At 33.0% G+C, this 24,093-nt stretch overlaps 1 protein-coding gene across 1 annotated transcript in view; it reads left to right on the plus strand.

Annotated features, from left to right (window-relative positions):
• Nucleotides 1–5,226: 5,226 nt before the first annotated feature.
• The window catches only part of LOC127720828 (uncharacterized), a 39,742-nt gene continuing 20,875 nt past the window's right edge, over nt 5,227–24,093 (plus strand). The window contains exons 1-7 of the mRNA XM_052227577.1: nt 5,227–5,246; nt 5,517–5,674; nt 6,446–6,613; nt 11,808–12,072; nt 12,993–13,156; nt 21,478–21,651; nt 23,238–23,453. Coding sequence (XP_052083537.1) covers nt 5,227–5,246; nt 5,517–5,674; nt 6,446–6,613; nt 11,808–12,072; nt 12,993–13,156; nt 21,478–21,651; nt 23,238–23,453 — 1,165 coding nt within the window. The remainder of the gene's footprint in view (nt 5,247–5,516; nt 5,675–6,445; nt 6,614–11,807; nt 12,073–12,992; nt 13,157–21,477; nt 21,652–23,237; nt 23,454–24,093) is intronic.

Genomic DNA, 24,093 nt, shown 5'->3' on the forward strand with positions numbered 1-24,093 from the left:
TTAATAGTCTGCTAATATCAGCTATGTATTAGACTTGAGTTTTATTGTTTCAATATTTATGCATTATAAACAGTAGAGCATGGGTTTTCTTTCCAAACTTATAGTATACATCTGAGGATCATACCAGGGTCTCTAAATATAATGAGTAAACCACCTGTGCAGGTTAAAGATCCCTTATGGTTGAGACAGGCACTGGTACAAGTTGATGGTAACATTGAGAATTGAAATGGGGAATGTGTCAAAGAGACAACAACCCAACCAAAGAGCAGAAAACAGCCTAATGTGAATGTATTAGATGTATTACTTATTGAACATTTATATTGGTATATTTTTTATTTTAGACTCTCTGGTTGACTGGATCAAAGACAAAGGATTAGGAGCAGGGCAATCCTTGTCCACCGCTCTGGCCAATAAATTATTTGATGATTTAGGACTGACACAGTTCTTGTACACACCTTCTTGTAATAGGTTTGATGGAATTTACTCTGGTGCAGTCAATGGTTGGAAAGCTGAAGGTAAAATAAAAACGTTTTGTTTTTGTTTCATTAAGGTCATCTTATGATCCAATTAATTCACTCTAATAGTCTAAAGGAAACATCTTTTAATCTACAAACATTCCAGATTTTTATACAAATAAAACTTGCTCTCACAAAACTAATTATAGAAAATGATGAAAGCATCAAAGATATTGCAGAAACCAATAAAAATGTGTTACTGAAAGTAGTAGACATATTTTTCATTGAAAAAATTGTACTATTAAACTTTACTAGACAGTGAAACTTGGCAATAAGCGAAGTTTCCTGTGTTAATTTGTGAAAAAAGATGTCAGAAATTAAAACTGTTTGATAAAATTAGTGCACTTTCACTATCATTTAAGCTTATTTAGAGGGAAATTTGCACAAATGAATATGAAAAAGGTAAAGTCTCAGAATGAAAGTAAGTTAAAAATAGATTTTTATTAGGGATGGCAACTTGTACTTGAGTACTCGGGTACTCGCTCGGAAGGCCGAGTACTCAAGTATAATTTTAGTACTCGGATACTCGTTTGCCTGTTATAAATCTTGAGATATTTCTCCTCACATTTCCGCTCACTTTAGTTCCGTTGAAATATCCCCTTCCTATTACTATTTAAACTTCATTAACAACGTAAAAACGTTTATCCTGAGACTTCTATTTGGTACTAGTAAATAGTAGTCCGTTCCTTCCGAGGTGATGTTTTCATGTGCACAACTTGTAACAAAAAATAGAAAGTCAAACAGTCTTTCATCATTCTGAAGTTGTTGACCAGATCATATTTCTAAACAAGAACAAAATCAAAGTGCCCTGCGGTGAACCCTACTGATTAGAGACATTTTAATGGTGTTTGTACACGGATTAACACTTTCATGGATTAATAACTCATCACAAGCCGTAAACTTACCTTTGTTTGTTAATCAAGACTTCTATGTAAACGTTATTGGTATGAGATGTACGCTTAAATTAATTAAATTACATTTTTTTTAAACTAAATTATTATTTTTGTAGTACATTTGTCTTTCGTTGATATGTTTATGAAAGGTATTAACATAAACACCGCAGCCCACCTAAAATCAAAACTTTTCAATAGACTTCTGAAGTTTAAGATTCATCTGAGTACTCGAGTACTCGCGAGTATCATGACCAAGTATCCGAGTATAAAATTTCAGATCTTTTGACATCCCTAATTTTTATATTTTGTAAAATCAAAGTAAAAAGAAATTGTTGGTAAACATGAATCATATGATATGTTATATAAATGTCACTGAAATAGCAACTAAATGATACAGGATAATCGTTTATTTACAGCTTGCCCAAAATCAGCAGATTTGACTTTACCAAAGATCAGAGGAACAGTCAGTTGTTATGTACCAGATTATTGTACGGGTATTGATTGTTGTGTGGATGTAGGAAAGATCGGTAAATCGTTCCGTATCTATGCCTTGTTGGATGCCTGTAACTGGAAACTGAGTATTGGTATTGAGAAACGAGCATTTAATTTCACAATTTTAGATTATAATTGGGGTAAGTATGTAAAAAATATGAACATCGATAAATATCGGGTTGAAGTCCAATAAACCTTAAACTTTGTACACATGTTCCCTATGAAATTATCTTTCTAATTTTAATGCCAAATAAGAGTTTTGACCCCAATTTCACTATCCACTGAACATACACATTTTTGTTCTTTTAAACTTTTTAAAGTGAGAGGGAAATACTTGTTTGCAGAATATCTAACACAAGATTTGCAGTAAAGGTCATTTATTCAAAAACCATAAAAACATAATACAAATGACTGTTTTGAGCAATTATGTAAAACACCAAAACTGAATAAATGACAATAATTTGCAAAGGTGGGGAATAAATACCACCACAATCCCAAAGTCACAGAGTTGGGGAGCCACAACCTGAGTAACATTGGAAATAGATTTTATAAGAGATTATTTGATTTATATAATGTTTGCTTGCTTTATATCCAATGGTTATTTTTTTATTCATATTTATGCCCTCATTAAAAAGAAAAAAAATGTGTGTATATAATATTACACATTGCTCAATGTCTTGATGTACAGTTTCATATTACACTTGATAAGAATAATTTCCTCCCTAAAATGTTTTTATGTACCATCGTATTCTCTTTTATTTGGGGGGGCCTCAGTGGCTGAGTAGTTACTACTTGATCACCTATGCCAGTCAACACTGAGATTGTGAGTTTGAAACCTGCTTGTGTGGGTTCACTCGACTCCAATCTTAATTGACTAGGGTTGCCAGTTTCCTTTTCTAAGGTTGTGGTTTTCTCTGGGCACTCAGGCTTCATCCACCAATAAAAACTGGCCACCACGAAATGGCCCAAAAGTGGCGCTTAAAGTGGTGTTAAAACACTCAAAATCAATCAATCAATCTTTTATTCCATTTCAGAAAGAGAGTTGTAAATTGTCTTATCAATGAATTAAAACAATATGTTTCACAGTCTGACAAGAATTATTTCTGAATGTACAGTAGTGGTTTTTTATATTCAACAGGTCATATTAATTACTAGTGCTCTTATCCATTTATTTTATTGAAGAACTGTCATTTAGTAACTTCAAATATTGTAATCATAATTTTGGAAAGGTGGGAATGTTTTGAAATGTGGTGTTTGAAAATTAAACAGAGGACTTGAAACATAAGAAATACATGCATGTAATAAAATACATTACAAATGGGCTAGTGAAAAAAAAAGATATTTACTGATATCTTGATCATATTCTAGAGCACTGATTTAAAAGAACAAATTCAACATACATATCCTAGTTAGGGTTCAAACCCTCTTTAACCATGTTTTACAATCTCTTGATGCCACCAGGCAGGGTCAGTGACTAAGAAAGTTTTTAATTGAAATGTTGCTTATGTTTTTCAGGTGAGAAAAAAACCATGTCAATATTAAAAGTCCTGAAAATGGAGTAAGTATAATGTATTGGTCAGATCAATGTATTTCATACAACTTCTAATTATATAAATATAATTGATTGCTGTTAATTAACATCCAATTGGAAAGATTTCATGCATATTCAGGACAAGAACAAATAAAAAGATAATTCCATTATGTAGATTTTATAAAAGTGGTCGATTGGGATGAAAGGCGGGGATTTGGACTTTTTCTGGGAAATTGGGGTTGTTAAAAGGTATAGAACCACTAATTAAGGCCCGGTCGGAAGAACATACAAGAAAGTAGTACATATTTTAAACAAAATAGTTCCTACGCATAGCTGTATCTTTGTCAATAGGTGGAGTATTTGGGTAGTTTTGGTATCAAATGAAAGCTTGGGGACTTGGGATCACTGTAGAACCCTTGTTGAAAGTTTCTTTTGAATAATAAAGAAGTATATACAATTTTAATAGGAGGGCACATTTGCCCTGTTGTTCAGATCAGAAGTACCTGTTTTTGTACTATCAAACTTCCGGGAACCAGTACGCTCTAATATACAATTAAAGGTATGTTGAATTTTTCAGCACAAGTCAGGATAAGGTATAGTTTTGACATGAAATAACTGCTACTTTATTTAAACTTAAGACAAAGTAGCCATTAATGCTTGAAATTGCAGAATTTAACATAGACAGCAATGGGGCTATGAATTAGTGGTTTTATACCTAAACCGGTGCAAAAAATTTGCGTGTTAACAGGTCACCTAGCAACCATACAACCTTTTGACCTGCAATTACTTTGTTAATGTTAATGATGGTTGCAATTTTTCATTATACAAGCTTGTACTAATGAGCTGTTATTTATAGAAATATTTTGCCCCTAGAGAATCTTAAACAGTTAAAAATAACAGTCCCATTGTTTTTAAAATTTATAAGGTGCTGTTACAGACACTGTGTTGATAAATCTGCTGGTGGACTATCCCAAGGGAATCATCAGCTCAGTAGTTATTCAGTACTGACATGATTTATAACAAACCTTTCTATAATTGTCTTTTTATAGATTTAGAACTACTATTTCGGCAAACAGCAAATTTTATAAATCAGGACATAAAACTATATGTCAAGCTTGACACGCTTCAACTTTTCTAGGGTACAATTAAATTATTACCTTGCAATCAGAAGAGTTTCAAACTTATATTTTGATAGCTGTAAATCTTTCAATTAAGAGCAAATGTCAAATTTCCTGTCCAGGAAGAATTTCGTATTTGCTGTTTTTTAAAGGAAGTCTTGTGGCACTAGAATATGGGTGAAAACCAGTCATTTGATGAAATCTCATATTAATTCATGACCCGTACTGGTATTGAAAAATACCTGGTGAAGTAGTTAATTCAGGTTAACACCCGAGAAAAACATGTATGTGCCAATTGACAGGTATGGCCTTATTTCATACATGCCAACCTTTTGGAGCTACAAAGTGGGAGATCTCAAGCTCATCTAATTGTGTTGAACTAGCTTTTTAGTTTGAAAATTTTGTATTGAGTTACAAAGTTTTGTAATTATCAAGCACAAAAGGATAAATTTAATATTCTATACCCAGATTCAGTTAGTTAATACAATATTTTTGTTCAATTGAGATGTTTTTTTTTTATGCAAATAAGATTGTTTTTGCAATACAACAGAAAAGACCAATCACAGAAAACACTATCAAAACAGATCAAAGGATGAAAAAAAAAGGGGGGGTTGAAAATTGGGTAAAATTGTTTTTCGTGGGAGAATGAGACCTCCTTTGAGGATGAAAAGTCATCCATGAAACAGTGTGTTGGCAGGTATGTGACTATCAAATTTTCATTTCACAAGAAACTATTGTAGGATTTGGCTTTAAGAATTTTCCTGCAATAATGGCAAATATAGTGAAAATTAAACAAATTTTCTTAAGTATTTTCAAATAAGGGATTGATTATAAAATTATTGATTCATTCAGAGGTGGTTATATTACATCGAAGAGGATATTTTAAACCTTATATTAGATTGATTCTATCTAGATCTGGGTAATGCAGCTAATGTGAAAGTTTAATCATGAACTTTATATTTTGCAGGTACATCATTTATGACTTGCAGGCTGAGAAGAAATACATGTTAAACATGAACTTAAGTGTTTGTTTTGAGGAGAGCGGACCATGTCTGGTTTCTGTACCCGTATTTGAAAACACCAAACTTCCTAAACTTGGATGTGATTGGACACAAACAAACCTTGGTAAGATATAAGTTGATGATTTCATTCATATGACTTATGAAGAAAGAAAGTGTACTTGTATGTGATTATTAAATGTACTTTTATTCACTAAAAAGATATAAGCAATAAGGCAATTATTTCAATCATTGAAACATTTTTTTCTAACTAGTTTCTTTTCAGCACCTTTATGATTAAACTATTTGTTGTATTTATGGGACTAGTTTTCCATTTTGAAATGAAAATTAAATTAAGATAGAAGTTTAAAAAACGCAATTTTCCCCTTCAAAATAAATTCTGAATGAATTTTTGGGGATGAGAATTTCAACAATTATAGACTGTTTGAAGCCAGTTATAGCAGTCAAACACCATTGTTAGAAAAGAATTGACCATTCACTGATTGCCTTGTTAATGGATGAATAGAAATTAGAGACTTGATGATTTGAAGACAAATATAAGGTTTTTTGCCAATTTTATTGTTTCTATACACCTGAGTAAAAAAATATCTTATAACTATACACCTGAGAAAAAAAAAATCTTATAAATAGACGAATTATTCATGTTTTATACTCAAAAACTGCATGTGATGTTGTGTTTATTCAATATTTACTCAGTATTTTCAATCTGTTCAATATAACCACTGCTTTAATCATAAAAAGTTGATTTCTGACAATTATTTTTATCATTGTTCCTATAGAAATTTGCATTTTTTTTGTTTTTGTTTAGTAAGGAAAACTTTTGAGAAGGCCTTAATTATCGCAACACATTTATTTAAATTCCTATACAACTTTTCAGATTTCTCATTAAGTGAATTTAAAGCTCAGAATTGTATAAGTGGAGCTGTTAAGGGAATACTTCGTGACAAGATGCTGGAAGCTCTGGGAATCACATCATATCTGAAGACTCCATCTTGTAGCAGGACAGCAGTACCATTTAATGGATCTGTAAATGGATGGACTAACAGTATGTACATTTTAGATATCGTTTGCAAGTTTTTATAATTGTAGATTAGCTATAGATTTGAAATTGGGAGAGCATGTTGAGTCAGAACTACCTTGTGAAAAATCAAAATTGCAGTATGAGGAGTAATGTATACTTTTCCCAATTAGATTTAGTCCAGAAGAAAAAAGGGCATCTTGAGACAAGTAATTTATATGGTCTGAAAAAGTAAAAAGTGAATTTCAGTTTTTTCTATTACAAATTTATGTGACGAATTTAATCAGAAATACTTATGTAATTTCAACAATTGTTCGACAATTTTTCATCCTATTTCTTGACCCCGAAGACCCAGGGATGCTGATATATGTATCCAGCTGTAGTCTGCATGTAGAATGGACCCCAGATAACACATTAACCACAACAGCTAGTTGTAAGTTGGAGTGAAACTGATCTGGGTACATCAGTCTGAAGAAGGTCAAAATATGGAATTTTCACAATTTATTCCGATTTTTGACTTCAACTGGACCCGAAACCCAAAGTTGTCGTTTCCTATGTGAATTTCAATAATAATTACGATCAGTAGCTATGTGCCTGCGGGTTTGCACTATTTTTCAGGCCTCTACATTATCATTTTTTCTTACTTGTCCCTTCAGACAAGTTGCAAGAAAATCAACTTGTCCGAACTCTTAACTCTCTTGTCCGAATTCAAAATTGAAAATCTTACATATTGATGGTATGCACCAATAACACTTGAGCTTTGATCGTACATAATGAAGGGAGCAATTTGCTATGCTATATGAATTTGTTTGTAACTAAATAAAGAATACCACAGTACATCAAAATTCATTTTATTATTTGAGACTGAAATTTTATTTGCAAGACTGAGTTATCTGACTCAATGTCACTATCATGTGTCGATCTTTAAATCATCATCACTTCACAAATCACTAGGTTCTCTTGTGGACCAATCCATTCTGAATATTCTTTTGTTAGTATAAGTATCCTTTAATTAGGACCACTTCCATGTGGAGTTTTACCATAACTTTAAAATTTTAAAGAATAAAAACATTTTTTTCCAACATATGTACAGCACAGGGCTTCCAAAACGGTCATATATTCCGGACTTGACCGAAACTTTCATAAAAAGACCGGCTGCTCTCAGCCTCAAACGGTCAAATAGAATTGGTGTGCCACATTTTGTTATTCAAGGCATTTTCATGAAACGGTCATTTCAATTTTTACCAACTATCGATCGATAAAAATGTCCGTTTGGGGCTTTGGGCATGTCCGTTTTGGCATTTTAGTTTATAATTGTGGCAATCTATTTCACAAAGATATTTCGGTCATAATTGGGTTTAATAAAACAGAAGCAGCATATTTCAGATACTTTGAAGTGTCTCAGTTAGTCTAATCCTCTGGGTACATAAATGTACGGCTTGGTCTTTAGCTTGTGTACATCAATAAAAAGTAGAAAAAACACGTTTTCTTTTATTTAAATAACAACAAGCTGTCAAACAATTATCCCTTGAATAAGTTATATTGAAGCCATAAATCATTCACTGATTACAGGTTTGTTACCTTTGATGAGGTGTCCTTAGCTTATCTTCATCAATAGAATTAATGATGCATAACAATGTACATAAAGGTAATCCGGTAAACGAGGTCAAACATGTAAGCGTGTATGGAACAACATCCTATTTAATTACGCTTTATAGATATTATTTTAAATGAGCATTCAGTTTTAAAAGTATCCTGATATTTAAAAGTTATTCTTCAAATAAGGATATTTATAAATGAATAAGTATGATATATATTATTTTATTTAACACTGTACATCGTGTTAAATACTGGGGTACTCTCAAGGGGAAATTTTACTAAAATATATAGGAAAAACCAATGGACAAATTTCAGTCAATAAATGATTTAACTAAGTTAAATGGTGCCGTGATCACTTCTAAATTATATCAAGAGAACAATGCCTTCTCCGAATTTATTCAGACAATTTCCGATGTTATAGAGAAAGAGGTGATGTCCGACGTAAAGTTAAGTCCCGCCGTGGGAATTATGATCGACTAAGGTGTAGTCTAGGTATTGACGCTTTAGATCAACTTATGAGGATAAGCTTAGTAGGTGTAGATGTTAAAGACTTTGACCCTGTTCCTGCTATCCGCAAATGGCAATCCGTTCGTAACCGCCATGTTTATCAGAACAATGCATTTAGCAAGCTCATGAATGTAAAATCTTTAATTAGACTAAATGAACTCTAATCTTGTGCTGTGATCTGTGCTTCTTTTCAATGTGCTCATTGTAATATTTATTGCGTGTGTTTGTCAGCATTGTGCTCTTCTGACATTTTATTGTTGTTATATGCTTACATAAAATATCATGTTGTTATTCATTAAATTATTTATCAACTGAGTATGTTTTTATTTATTCCTTATTTTCTAAATCAGGTTGGGAAATTGTACAAAGAAAAATGTTATCACTGTTCAGTAGATTTTACACGGTTTAAAACAATATCCTTCATCGGGCCTCCTCAATGTTATCTATAAATACCGCATCAATTGTAAAAGTCACGTGGTCAGGTAATCAATACACAAAAAGAAAAGTATCACGTGTATTGATGATCAAGTTGTACTGCAATTAAAGCCAACATCAACAGTTTCAAATAAGATGGCCTTAATTTACAAAGTGTTAAGTACTCACAGAGAGAAGATAGATTATATAAACAGAAACAAAAACATGAGAACAGTCAGGTACTGAAGCTGATTGATGCAATGATGGTTACTGTATTACGATACACAGAAAAATGACACAATACCGAGGATAATATTTTATTTATTTTTAGAATGAAGAAAACAAAACAGTTATAAATAATTTTATTGCATATAACACTACTAATTATTTAGACACATATATCAATTTATGCATCCTCTCAGTTACATTTAAGGATCCAGCTGATCATTGACCGTCAAAAATATTTCTTTGAAAAATGTCCGGCTGTCGTCAGGAAATTTTGGAAGCCCTGGTACAGCACATATATAAATAAACAATAAAAGTGTCATGCATGGCATATATTTACAGGTACCTTTTAATACAAATTCACTAATAGAAGTACCTCAGTTTTATTTACAATTAAAGTATGTTCCCTTTGATTTTGCTTAATAAAATCTAAAAAGGCAGATTTTCTCAGTGGAATGTCTTATGTACTTCATAATCATGTATCAATGTATTTAAAAATCAAGATAAAATTATTATAGCTTGTTTTGCCACCATCAATACATTTAAAAGGTTTATATACAAGGTATGGTCCCTATCATCAGGTAACAAGAGCGCAATTATTTGTTTACATTTTACCGGCAAGTTTTTTACCCCAAGATGGTACTCAGAATTGAATCCTATACGGCTTCTGATTGGATGATACAGGATTGGAATTACATTTAATCGAAAGCTTATCCAATTAGGTTTAAAAAATGCAGAAAATCATATTCACATTTTACAAAGTATAGAAAATATCTTCCATTTCTGCACGTCGGAGCCATTAAAAATATGCCTATTTCATTAAGCGAAAAAATAGACGATCTTTTTCAACTGCATTTTAAGTCAATTTTTGCCGCATGACCATATATATTTTTTTGGTTGTAATGCAACACTGGCATTTCTAGTAACAGGAACTGCTACCCGTTTTTCCCTATTTTGTGTAGTCTTCGAGGGAAAAAATACAGAATACCAGTGGTACCCTATGGAAAATGCATTACGAATAATTGCGCTGTTGTAACCATCAATGTATTAGTGAAATTCATAGCTTTATTATTTGTCCCATTCAAACACCTGGCCACCTTGTGAATTTCAACTGATTAAAACATGTTAGAGATCGTGATTCCAGTGACTAGGACCTCGGGATTTATCATTTTGATAAGAACGCTTCTCCCCGAGAGGTTCGAATGAAATCTTCCCAGCATATTGACGTTTGGTTCCTTCCCCATTACTGATATTCCCCTGGTCAGCCACTACCGGCATGTTCAATCAATGAATATCTATTTCATTTCGTATTATCAATAAAAGAATTTTTAAAAATTTTGTGAATTAATAAGTCATGAATTTAATATATTTAATATCTGACATTGATTTTTCACTTGTCCCATCGGACAAGTAGTATGGTGAATTTATTTGCCTGACGTCTGTGTCCACTTGTCCCGGACAATCGGACAAACGGTAATGTCGAGCCCTGTTTTTCCAAGTTTTAGGCCTCTGAACTTCCTGTGTAAGACACTGAAGTAAAGCCCACCACTCCAGAAAACCCAGTTTTATCCGATTTCAATTTTCCAAGTTCGTATTCGAGCTCTAAATGCAAGTTAAACATGAGAAACATGACAATAGATAGCCTAAGGTTGAGGGAACATGCATACATTTCGAAATTAGTATCATGAAGTTGACCTCTGAAAGTATGGAGAGCCATTGGAGCCAAATAACGGTGGTTTGGGTAAGCCCGTCTTATGACAGTCACAGCATGGTTAAAGGGTTAATAAATTTGAGAAATTAATTTTAAAATCCCTCTTCCTCAGATTTCTGTGTACTTTACACAAATGTTCATCTAGATCAAGAATTAACAATTAATAATTTCAAAAGTTAATTTTAGCTTTCAATTTCAAGAAGAAAGTTTTATGTCACAAATTTAGCTTTTCTTAACTTCTGATTTTTTTTGGACCCTGATAAATATTGATTCCATATCCGCAACAAGTGTGTTGCAACATTTCTCCACTGGAGACAGTTAAATTTTAATATTCTAAATAATTAAAATTTAACTGTTGAGAGTGGAGAAATATAGTAATACACAAGTTATAGTGGCGGAATCTGTTTCTCTAATGATTTTTGTCCTACTTTTTCAAACATTTGCAGAAAGTTGTGTTCTTTATATGTGACGTCATCAGGCATGGTCACAATAGGATATTCAGATGAATTCAAAAAAATTAAACGTTATAATTAAATTTCGACCCATCATTTGCTGAGAACAGATATTTCACTAGTGATGAGAAATATTTTCTGACACTGCTCAGGAAATGTGAAATAGCACAAAAATTAAAAAGTATTTTATTAAATCCAAAAACAAAACAACATTAGCTCATATATAGTGTGTTGATCTCAAAATCACTTGAACATGAAATAGTCATTTTGCATCAACTTATCAATCATCAATTCTTATTAATTTTATTTTCAGAGTGCAACTTGACCTTGCCAATACAGTTACCAGCAATAAGTTCCAGCATACCTCTGACGTGTAGCCTGATGGACACATGTACTGGTTTCACATGCTGTTTAGATATAACTGACTTTGATCTCTCTGTTAATTTTTACATCAGTTTGGATGCTTGTAATTATGAATTTTCAGTTGGAATAGAGAATTTACCCTACAAGAAGAAATTGTTGAATTACGATTTTGGAACAGAGGAATTTATAACATTAGCTGATGTTATTCGCTTGAGGTAAGTTTTATATTTTTATTAAATCACACTGTTTGTATTACTGAATCATTTATTAATTTTGATAGAGATATGATATTAATTAAATCTAGAAGTGGGTGCTATATTGCATTCACCTTATCAGTCTGTTTGTCTACCCATCCATTCATCTACTTGTCCAACAAATATATTGGCCCCAGTTTTCTCAGAAACTACTTAACAGAAGGACTTTATATTTGTTCAGCAGCCCAACAGTGATGAGTTGTAGCATGTTTGCTTTTTGATTGTCAGACACATACTCACTGTGTCCGCAACTCTGAATTAAGAATGGAATTATGCTTAACACGAAAAGGCATGCATCCTTGTTCATGGCACAAACTAATAAAGACACTTGACAAGACCAAAGAAGTGAACAGTGCTTTTATTGTTGTTGTTCATCTTAAAGTCACAGTTAGACCTTCAATCAAAATATCTTAAGATTTTGAAAAGTTTTATTTAGAAATTCTATATATAGTAGTTTTGTGGTAAAGATTGCTAGACAGGACAATACAAGACAATATTTTATTTAAGTCTCACATCTTCATTTTATAAAACATACAAATAGTTAATAAAACAATATCATAAAACATACAAGAGCCACTCTAGAAAGAGTTATGAGAGGCATGCATGAAATGTAATCAAAACTCTTTGGTACTAACTTGAACCTGTAATAGAAATAGGTTTAACAACAAATGTACAATCATGAACAAAAGTAGTTAACTCCAACTCAAATTTTTAATTTGCCTAGCAAGGTACAATTTAATGTAATAATTTATTCAAAAATTCACAAAATTGCAAAATGAAAGCAATCTTTACCTCTCAGTGCTCACAAGCACTTTGATTATCAGATTTGACTACATTTCCTTGTGTCTCTTATATCAGCATATTATTGTCTTTACTCACAGGTTTAAAATTGATGATCTGAAGACCGAGAAGATGTTTCTGTTGAATGCTGGAGTGTCATTATGTCTAGATAATAAGCAGTCATGTCTTTTTACTTTGAAGCTTATGAAAGATATACTGCTGCCGAAACCTTTGTGTAATCTAGAGACTAAAATTACTTTGTCTAGTAAGTATGTAAATGTGTTTTTTGAAAGAAGTTGATGTTTATGGTTAAATTTAGAAGGATTATTTGCATTTGTTACAAGTCGATTTTAATAACCCCTCCATCCCCAACCTAAGAAAAAAAGTTAAAACTACAACTCGATGTATTGAACTTGAAAAAGTAAATTTTTGTAAACTTTTAATCTTATTAGCACTATTTATGCATCATAATAATAATAAACCATTTATTTGTTTATTGTTCAACAATGACAGAAATAAATCCATGCAAATTTGTTTTTCTAATATAGATTTACAGTCTACAAGTAGCCTGTATTCCTACATAATATATAATTCTTTAACCAGAAACCCAGGCATGCATTTTGACAATTGAAGACATAATTTAGGCCCCATTACTAGTAAAACAATAATTTGGATTTGTCGGCCACTGAACAAAATTAATCTTATTCCCATTATTTTTAGTGACAATTAGTTGTTGACATCACAGACCAAACTTAATAGCTGACTATGCGGTATGGGCTTTGATCATTGTTGAAGGCCGTACGGTGTTAATTGTTAATTTCTGTGTCATTTGGTCTCTTGTGGAGAGTTGTCTCATTGGCAATCATACCACATCTTCTTTTTTATATTAAACTTGGTTTAATGTCTAATTCTCAAAACTGGTGTTAGATTTGTTAATCGGACTGTTATTGATGAAACTAAGTAAATTTTGTCCACAGTTTTATTTTCCCTTTAATATAAGAAAGAAATAAGGAGATGTGGGGCCTTTCAAAACTACAGATGTTGATGTTTAAAAACATTTTTCTAGAATTAATATGACTCTAAACAAACAAGTATCAAGGGGTTAAACATATGTCTAGATAAAATGTAACCTAAATAATTAAGTCTTTATTTTTCTCTAAGATGGGTACATTAATGCTTGAATGCCTTGTAAATAAACTATTTTGGAATAAGTTCATGATTTAGAAAAAAAAGTAAATATGTATCCGGTTGCATGTCCCAAAAAAATAGGATTGGAGGGTTGGTTTTTAGCTCACCTGGCATGAAGGGCCAAGTGAGCTTTTCTTAACCCTTGGTGTCTGTTGTCCGTCGTCGTTGTCTGTCGTCGTTAATTTTTACGAAAATCTTCACCTCTGAAACTACTGGGCCAAATTTAACCAAACTTTACCACAATCATTATTAAGGTATTTAGTTTTAAAAATGTGTCCCACCTGCCAAACAATATGGCTGACATGGCTAAAAATAGGACATAGGGATAAAATGCAGTTTTTGGCTTATATCTCTGAAACAAAAGCATTTAGAGCAAATCTTGACGCGGTAAAAATGTTTATCAGGTTGAGATCTATCTGCCTTGAAATTTTCAGATGAATCAGACAACCCGTTGTTGGGTTTCTGTCCCTGAATTGGTAATTTTAAGGAAATTTTGCAGTTTTTGGTTATTATCTTGAATATTATTAAAGATAGAAATAAACTATAAACAGTAATAATCTTCTGCAAAGTAAGATCTACAAATAAGTCAACATGACCAAAATTGTCAATTGACCCCTTTAGGAGTTATTGTCCTTTATAGTCAATTTTTAACAATTTTTCATAAATTTTTGTTATCTTTTACAAAAATCTTCTCCTCTGAAACTACTGAGACAAATTTAACCAAACTTGGACAAAATTATCCTTAGGGTATTTAGTTTTTTTTTAAATGTGTCCAATGACCCCTCCTGACAACCACCAAGGATGACATGGCTAAAAATAGAACATAGGGGTAAAATGTAGTTTTTAGTTTATATCTCTGAAACTAAAGCATTTAAAGCAAATCTGACATCAGGTAAATACAAAATGTATGTTCATCAGGTTTAGATTTATATAAAATTACTAGCCCTGAAATTTTCACACAACCCGTTGTTGGGTTGCTGCCCCTGAATTAGTAATTTTAAGGAAATTTTGGAGTTTTTATACGACCGCAAAACATTTTGCGGTCGTATATTGGTATCACATCGTCGTCGTCGTCATCTGCGCCTTCCGAAGACATTTGGTTTCTGGAAAATAACTTTAGTATAAGTAAATAGAAATCTATGAAAGTATAAACACAAGGTTTATAACCACAAAAGGAAGATTGGGATTGATTTTGGGGGTTATGGTCCTAACAGTTTAGGAATTAGGGGCCAAAAAAGGGCCAAAATAAGCATTTTTCTAGTTTCCAGACAATAATTTGTGGAACGGTGTATGGATCTCTCTGAAATTATACCACATGTTTCCATACCACAAAGGAATGGTTAGGATTGGCTTTTGGGGGTTATGGCTCAAACCGTTTAGGAATTAGGAGCAAAAAAGGAGGAAAAACAAGGGTTTCCTGGTTAATGGACAATTAAGACAATTTAAAAGCAGTGTAAGGGAGGTAATCCAAACACAACATTGTTTTGGATTACCTCCCTTACACTGCTTTTAAAGTTTGTATTAAGAAATGTTGAAATGTATTGTCTTGAGGTGATAAGCTGTCAATTTATTTTTAGAAGTTACTATAAATTAATTTTAGCCATGATTATGTATGTCATTTTCTATTTTAAGACTTTTATAATGTATTTAAATAGGGTAATTATGGATGCAAACTCCATTGGAAATTTGAATTGAGATTATGACCATATCTTGAGAAAAAGGAATTTTTAGGCAGTTAAGCTGCCTTATGCTACCACCCTAGATTTGTGTTCTTCCCACTGAATGGTGTAAAAAGTGCTATTGTTATTATCTAGCTGGCTAATATGTTATTAATAACTAATTGGGCACTTTTTTCATACTTTCAATTCTGGAATACAAAAAATATGACTAGAAAAACCTTAAATGATCGTCGAACCACCCAAAATTTTTGAAGTTGCACATAGGAAGTAGTGCTCAGTAGAAATCCGTACGTAGTTTATTATCCAATGTGCTTTTGGCTAAGATGTCAAAGAACAATTGTATGAAATATTCCCAAATGGCAAAAGGCGTAGGAATATTGTTCATGTACACCAAATCTCTATGATAGAGGAAATAAAGTTATATATAGTAGTCTAAGTTGGCGGTAATTTTAACTTACATGAAACGTAAGCTAGTAAGTATTCTGATGTTTTCAAGTAAGTTTTGTTAATCATGATGTTCTTTTCGTTTAAGAAGATTGTGATTATTTAATTGATTTCAATTAAATGTATGCACATTTGAATTTCTTTCTTTTATTATATTAATCCGTTTATAACTGCTTGCCAAATAAAGTTGTTGTTGTTTATGAATGAAAGAGATCTGAAAATCGACGTTGATTGGATGTTTTAAGAAATGTGGACAACTCGTCCCTGAGACAAGTCGGACCGAGTCCACTCAGACCGTCTAAGAAGACAACTCTGACCGCTTGTCAGATTTACTTAGGGTTTCATAAAATGTTAGACTAACATGTCTAGCAGAGCCATCAATCTTTCGTTTGTGTATTGGGGTCTATTTAGGGGTATTTTTAGGGGCCTAAATAAGGGAGGGATTTACTAAAGAACCCTATGGGATTTTATTTTTTTCAATTTTCAAATGACAATTACTTGAAAACAGTAAGTGATAGACACACACTGTCTTCAGTGATGATAACAGGACAATAGAACAAATAGGATAAAATATAAGGTTAGTCCCTGGAGGTAATTCCACCCCCTTCATTTTGAAAATGTGCTTTTATCTTGTAAATGGTTGCGATCCCCAACCCTAAACCATATATATACTTGTATGGGACAATAAAACAAATCAAATGAAAATTTGTTGGAATTTCCAGCGTCACCCCACTCCCTTCTGTTGAGAACTTGTAAACGGTCGAGATCCCCACCCCTACTGCATATATATTCTTGTATGGGACAATAAAACAAATCAAATGAAATATAGGGGGAGTCCACAGGGGTCACCCCAACCCCTTCTTTTTGAAAAAAACTTATATGGTCGAGATCCCTACCCCTAAACCATATATATTCATGTATGGGACAAGATAACAAATGAAATGAAATATAAGGGAGTCCCTGGGGTCACCCCACCCCCCTTCTTTTTAAAAACTTGTAAACGGTCGAGATCCCCACCTCAAAACCATATATATTATTGTATGGGACGATAAACTAAATCAAATGAAATAAAGGGTGAGTCCCCTGGGGATCACTCCCCCCCTTTTTGAGAACTTGTAAACACTGAGATACCCACCCCTAAACCATATTTCTTCCTGTTCCTCATTTCAAGAAGATTTGAATGACATACAGGGTCAATCTCCTCGGCGTCACATATGCATATCACTTTACTAGACCTAACCAATTTGTACTGGACTTTGCCCAATGTCAGGCGACCATGGGAATGAGGAATTATGGGAGCTCTGTTTGGAAGACTTCGTAACAGCATCCTGTTACAATTATTTCTTGTTTATTATAAAATTTAATTGATGCAAAGATAAGTCTAGGCTAATTGAATTTACTTTAATTACTTTTTAAATTATTTCTTGGCCTATAAAAATGGAAGACTTCGTAACAGCATCCTGTTACAATTATTTCTTGTTTATTATAAAATTTAATTGATGCAGAAATAAGTCTAGGTTAATTGAATTTACTTAAATTACTTTTTGAATTACTTCTTGGCCTATAAAAATTTTCATTTATAGCTCATTTTAAAGAAAACTTATAAATCTTTCAAGCAGTGTAAAGCCCAAGAATGTTTGACCAAATGTTTTATAATCACCTGTCATTTTATTCCAAACTTGGGATGGAGTGACATCATGGACTTGGTGAAGGTAAGGGTCATTTACATTTACTTTGGGCAGGTCAATCAGACACCACCTTTGATCCATGTAGTAGTAAACCTTTGGCTGATTTGTATCTCAGAACTTTTGTACTGTAGAACCCAAACTCAGTGTTCCTGCCAGGGAAGCAAGTCCATTCATACTATTACAAACTTGTACTATGTCAACCTGTACCACTAAAAGTCAACTGGTACCAACGTTAACTACCAACTAGAACAACTGCAATCATTGCGAACTTGTACCACTGCAAACTCATCATTAAAAACGTACATTGATATATGCATTGCTTTTGAAAATCTTGATAAAATATTAATTAATTTGCCTTAATAATCAATTCATTAAATAAACATACATGTACAATATACGAATGTTTAATGTTTGTTCTTTCAAATCTTTAAAAAAAATGAAGCAACACTGCCGTAGTTTTTATAATTATACCCCACGCAACGAGTTGCGGAGGGTATAATGTTTTTGACCCGTCCGTCCGTCTGTCCGTCTGTCTGTCCGTCCGTCAGTCCATCAGTCCTGTTTCTTGTTATCGCAACTCCTGTCAAACCACACAACAGAATTTCATGAAACCTTTTCAGATAATAAGGACATACTACGTAGATGTGCATATCGACAGGAAATTATGATTCAATTTTTTTCCCAGGAGTTACGCCCCTTTGAACTTATTTGCCCAATATACTACTGCAACCTTTTGTCATCGCAACTCCTCTCAAACCACACAACAGAATTTCATGAAACCTTTTCAGATAATAAGGACATACTACGTAGATGTGTATATCGACAGGAAATTACGATTCAATTTTTTTTCCAGGAGTTACGCCCCTTTGAACTTATTTGCTTCAATATACTACTGCAACGGTTTGTCATTGCAACTTCTCTGAAACCACACAACACAGATCAAGTTTGAATTTTGGTGGCGTCACTTTTACTGTTCTAGAGTTATGCCCCTTTACAAATGGAAAATTGCTGAATTTATCGTTTCCGTTCTCTAACTTTAGTTTGCCTCAACCAAATGTTATTAAACTTATACACAATGCTTATTACCACAAAACACAGATCAAGTTTGAATTTTGGTGGTGTCACTTTTACTGTTCTAGAGTTATGTCCCTTTACAAATGGAAAAAATGCTGAATTTTTCGTTTCCAATCTCTAACTTAAGTTTGCCTCAACCAAATGTTATGAAACTTTTACACAATGCTTATTTCCACAAAACACAGATCAAGTTTGAATTTGGGTGCCGTCACTTTAACCATTCTTGAGTTATGCCCCTTTAGAAATGGAAAAATTGGAAAATTTTTATTTTCTTCTAAATATCAAGTAATTTTATTAAAATCTGAGTTATCTTCCTTTGTCCATGAGTATAGTTGAATCAGCTACAATCAATGCATTATACAATGCAATGTTTAATTTTGACTTCCACTGATAAAACACAGATCAAGTTGAATTTGGGTAGTGTCACTTTAATCATTATTGAGTTATACCCCTTTATAAATCAAAAGATTGCAAAATTTTTAGTTTCCATTCTGTAACTTAAGTTTGCCCCAACCAAACATTATGAAACCTATACACAATATTCATTACCACAAAACTAAGATCAAGTACAAATTTTTTGTTTCCGTTTTCTAACTTTAGTTTGCCTCAACCAAATTAATATTAAATGTTATGAAACTTATACACAATGCTTATTACTACATAATACAGATTTAGTACGAAATTTGACGGCAACACTTTTACCATTCTTGAGTTATGTCCCTTTATAAACATAAAAATTGCTGAATTTTATGTTCCATTCTCTAACTTTAGTTTGTCTCAACCATGTTATAAAACTTATACACAACCGTTCTAGAGTTATGCGTGTTTACAAATAGAAAAATTGCTGAATTTTTAGTTTCTGTTCTCTACTTTAGTTAGCCATAACCAAATGTTATGAGACTTACACACAATGCTTATTACCACAAAACTCAGATCAAGTTCAAATTTGGGTAGTGTCACTTTTACAGTTCTTCAGTTATGTCCCTTTATAACTATATGATATGCAAGCGGGGGCATCATCTGTGTCCACATGTGGACACTATCCACATTTATTTTTTCTTATACAATTTTTTTCCTTACAGCTATTTTATTCCTCCAGTGACAATGTGGGGACGTGGGGTATGTGAGCGCGCTCACTAAGGTTCTTTAATTACATTTGCCTTGGTTTTTGGTTAACTGCCTATAGCGCTTACAGTGCTTCGATTATTTTTGGAAAAAGGGGGGGAGGTGAAAAAAAAAATTGGGAGGGGGGGCGGGGATAAAAAAGAATATGTGTGGGGGGACAATTTTTTCTCATTTCAAATATCAGAAATTAAAAAGAAAATTTCTTCAAATATAATTCTTTTTTTGCCAAAAAAAAAGGGGGGGGGGGTATAAATTGTTGTTTTTTTTGGGGGGGGGGGTCAATATGCAACAGCATAGTGTATTGCACAAAAGCCAAAAAAAAAGGGGGGTAATTTTTTTATTTATTTTTTGGAGAGGGGGGGGGGGGGGTCATTTCACAACAGCATGGTGTATTGCACAATAGCAAAAAATTGAATATAAAATATTAGTTTAACCTTATTTTACATGATACTGCCATGACAATTCAATATCAGGTTTATTATGGTTTCATTTCATCAATTGAACTGTGGGTCTCCTAAAATAGAAATTCTTTCATAATAGAAATTCCAAATGGAAAAAATATTCTGTAATATTATTTCAACTGGAACAAATATTACAGTATATGTTCCTAATGGAATAAAGGTTATAGAATATTGATATCAACAGGACCAGATATTAAGGCATTGTTTATAACAAAGTTTCCAGGGGAATATCTGTTAGGGGGAACATGTATACTTTGACACAAGCTCACTAGAAGAAGCCTGCAATTTGTTTATTATCATTCAGTCACAAAAATGCTTTTAATAATAGCGCAAATTAGACCAAGAGCTGTTTTCCAATAATCGGGATTTTGGGGTATGCTAAAAGAAGAGCCTTTTTGCTGATCATACTGAAAAATACCAATTAAAAAAAAAATTGGCTTTAAATTAGGGTAAGTTAGTTGTCTCTAAACACATCTATTTTTCTTTTAACTTACCAATATTGATAGCATTGAAACCCCTGCAGATGGGCTTCCTTTCCCTAGAAAAATGGCCAATAAACACATCAAGGATACATGAATACAGCAATTAAGTGAGGAGGGTTTGACTTATTAGGGTTGATTAAAATGAAAATTGTTATTTAGACTGCATAACAATAAGCTAAAATAAGTAGTTTAAAGATAGCCATTAAACAAATCGAGAAACAAATAATTTTTTTTTCTAGTTGTGATTTTTTTTTATGTTTGAAAGAAGATAAAATCAACATGAACTCTCTTTCTCTCGCTTTCTTTCTTGATCAATGAAGTATATATTTAAACTTTAATAAATAACATTCATTGTGATTTAATTATCATGAAGAAATCAAATTATGATAAAATATGTTCACTTCACCATTTAAATAAATAATGAATAATGAATAATCTTTTTCAGACATATCAGCAGTTGACTTCCTAAAAAATCAAGTAGACAAGGCTCTTAATGCTATGCCAGGATATGTCTCTGATCTGTTCATTGAAGCAGTAGGAGTAAAACAATACATGGAAGATCCATCCTGTAGCAGGAGTAGTGCCCCTTACTCTCCTTCAACAGATGGATGGAATAAAGGTTAGTACTTTTAGGTAGAAGATCTATCCTGTAGCAGGAGTAGTGTCCCTTACTCTCCTTTAACAGACGGCATGAATAAAGGTTAGTACTTTTAGGTAGAAGATCCATCCTGTAGCAGGAGTAGTGTCCCTTACTCTCCTTTAACAGACGGCTGGAATAAAGGTTAGTACTTTTAGGTAGAAGATCTATCCTGTAGCAGGAGTAGTGCCCCTTACTCTCCTTCAACAGATGGATGGAATAAAGGTTAGTACTTTTAGGTAGAAGATCTATCCTGTAGCAGGAGTAGTGCCCCTTACTCTCCTTCAACAGATGGATGGAATAAAGGTTAGTACTTTTAGGTAGAAGATCTACCCAGTAGCAGGAGTAGTGCCCCTTACTCTCCTTCAACAGACAGATCCAATAAAGGTTAGTACTTTTAGGCAGAAGATCCATCCTATAGCAGGAGTAGTGCCCTTACTCTCCTTTAACAGACGGCTGGAATAAAGGTTAGTACTTTTAGGTAGAAGATCTACCCTGTAGCAGGAGTAGTGCCCCTTACTCTCCTTAAACAGATGGCTGGAATAAAGGTTAGTACTTTTAGGTAGAAGATCTATCCTGTAGCAGGAGTAGTGCCCCTTACTCTCCTTCAACAGACAGATCCAATAAAGGTTAGTACTTTTAGGCAGAAGATCCATCCTATAGCAGGAGTAGTGCCCCTTACTCTCCTTAAACAGATGGCTGGAACAAAGGTTAGTACTTTTAGGTAGAAGATCTATCCTGTAGCAGGAGTAGTGCCCCTTACTCTCCTTCAACAGACAGATCCAATAAAGGTTAGTACTTTTAGGCAGAAGATCCATCCTATAGCAGGAGTAGTGCCCTTACTCTCCTTCAACAGATGGATGGAATAAAGGTTAGTTCTTTTAGGTAGAAGATCTACCCTGTAGCAGGAGTAGTGTCCCTTACTCTCCTTTAACAGACGGATGGAATAAAGGTTAGTACTTTTAGGTAGAAGATCTATCCTGTAGCAGGAGTAGTGCCCCTTACTCTCCTTCAACAGACAGATCCAATAAAGGTTAGTACTTTTAGGCAGAAGATCCATCCTATAGCAGGAGTAGTGCCCCTTACTCTCCTTAAACAGATGGCTGGAATAAAGGTTATTTCTTTTAGGCAGAAGATTGATTAGAGGTTCAAGACTGAGGTCGGTCTGAAAACAAACTAATGGCTTAATTAAGGTTGAAATAACAAACCTTTTACACTACAGGGAATAAGTTTAATCTTATGACTTCTATGCTATAATGGTCATATTCTGTCATGCTATTGTTTGGAAAAGTAAGGGGTAAAGTATATAAGTTCATGACACAAAATTCCCACATGTTCTTGATAAAACACAAAGCAACATATACATCCAGGACTATTTAAAAGAGAGAGAGAGATTTTCCGCTGTTGTTTGACCTGTGAAATATATTGCAGTGAATATTCAAAAAAGAGAAGGGATATCCTGTTTCAAATAAGTTCTTAATTTGCATGGAATAAAATAACCACAATTTAAATTCCTGTTTAAATACTTGTGTAGATATTAGTATTATACAATATTATTATAATTCCAGAATGTCCACTAGACCTAACACTACCCAAGATACCAAAAAACATTCCTGTAACATGCCACATACCTGATTACTGCACAGGTGTAGAATGTTGTGTCGATATTGAGTTTATAAAGAAGTCCTTCCACTTCTACATACTTCTGGATGGATGTCAGTGCAGAATCAAGGCTGGGATAGATCATTTTGGGATAGATAAAGCCTTCTTTTCATCTGATAGTGGTAAATCTTATAATTATAGCTTTATAAACCGATTTAAAAAAAAATTTGTTGAGGCAGAGACACTTTTTGTCGAGCCTTCGATTTTTGTCGAAAAAGCAAGACATAGCGATCCTACATTCCGTTGGCAGCGTCCACAAATATTCACTCTGTGGTTAAAGTTTTTGAAATTTTAATAACTTTCTTAAACTATCCTGGATTTATACCAAACTAGGACAGAAGCTTTTTTATGATCATAAGATGGTATCCAGAAATAAATTTGTAAAAAAAAATCCTGATTATCCGTATTTTACTTATAAATGGACTTAAATTTCTGCCTGTTAACATTACATTAACTCTGTGGTTAAAGTTTTTGAAATTTTAATAACCTTCTTAAACTATCCTGGATTTGTACCAAACTTGGACAGAAGCTTGTTTATGATCATAAGATAGTATCCAGAAATAAATTTAAAAAAAAAAAATCCTGTTTATTCATATTTTACTTATAGATGGACTTAGTTTTTCTGCCAGTTAACATTACATTCACTCTGTGGTTAAAGTTTTTAAATTTTTAAAACTATCCTGGATTTCTACTAAACTTGGACAAAAGCTTGTTTATGATCAGAAGATGGTATTCAGAAGGGAAATGCAAAAATATTTCCTG

The sequence above is a fragment of the Mytilus californianus genome, unplaced genomic scaffold, assembly GCF_021869535.1.
Source record: "Mytilus californianus isolate M0D057914Y unplaced genomic scaffold, xbMytCali1.0.p SCAF_11, whole genome shotgun sequence".
NCBI classification, from domain to species: Eukaryota; Metazoa; Mollusca; class Bivalvia; order Mytilida; family Mytilidae; genus Mytilus; species Mytilus californianus.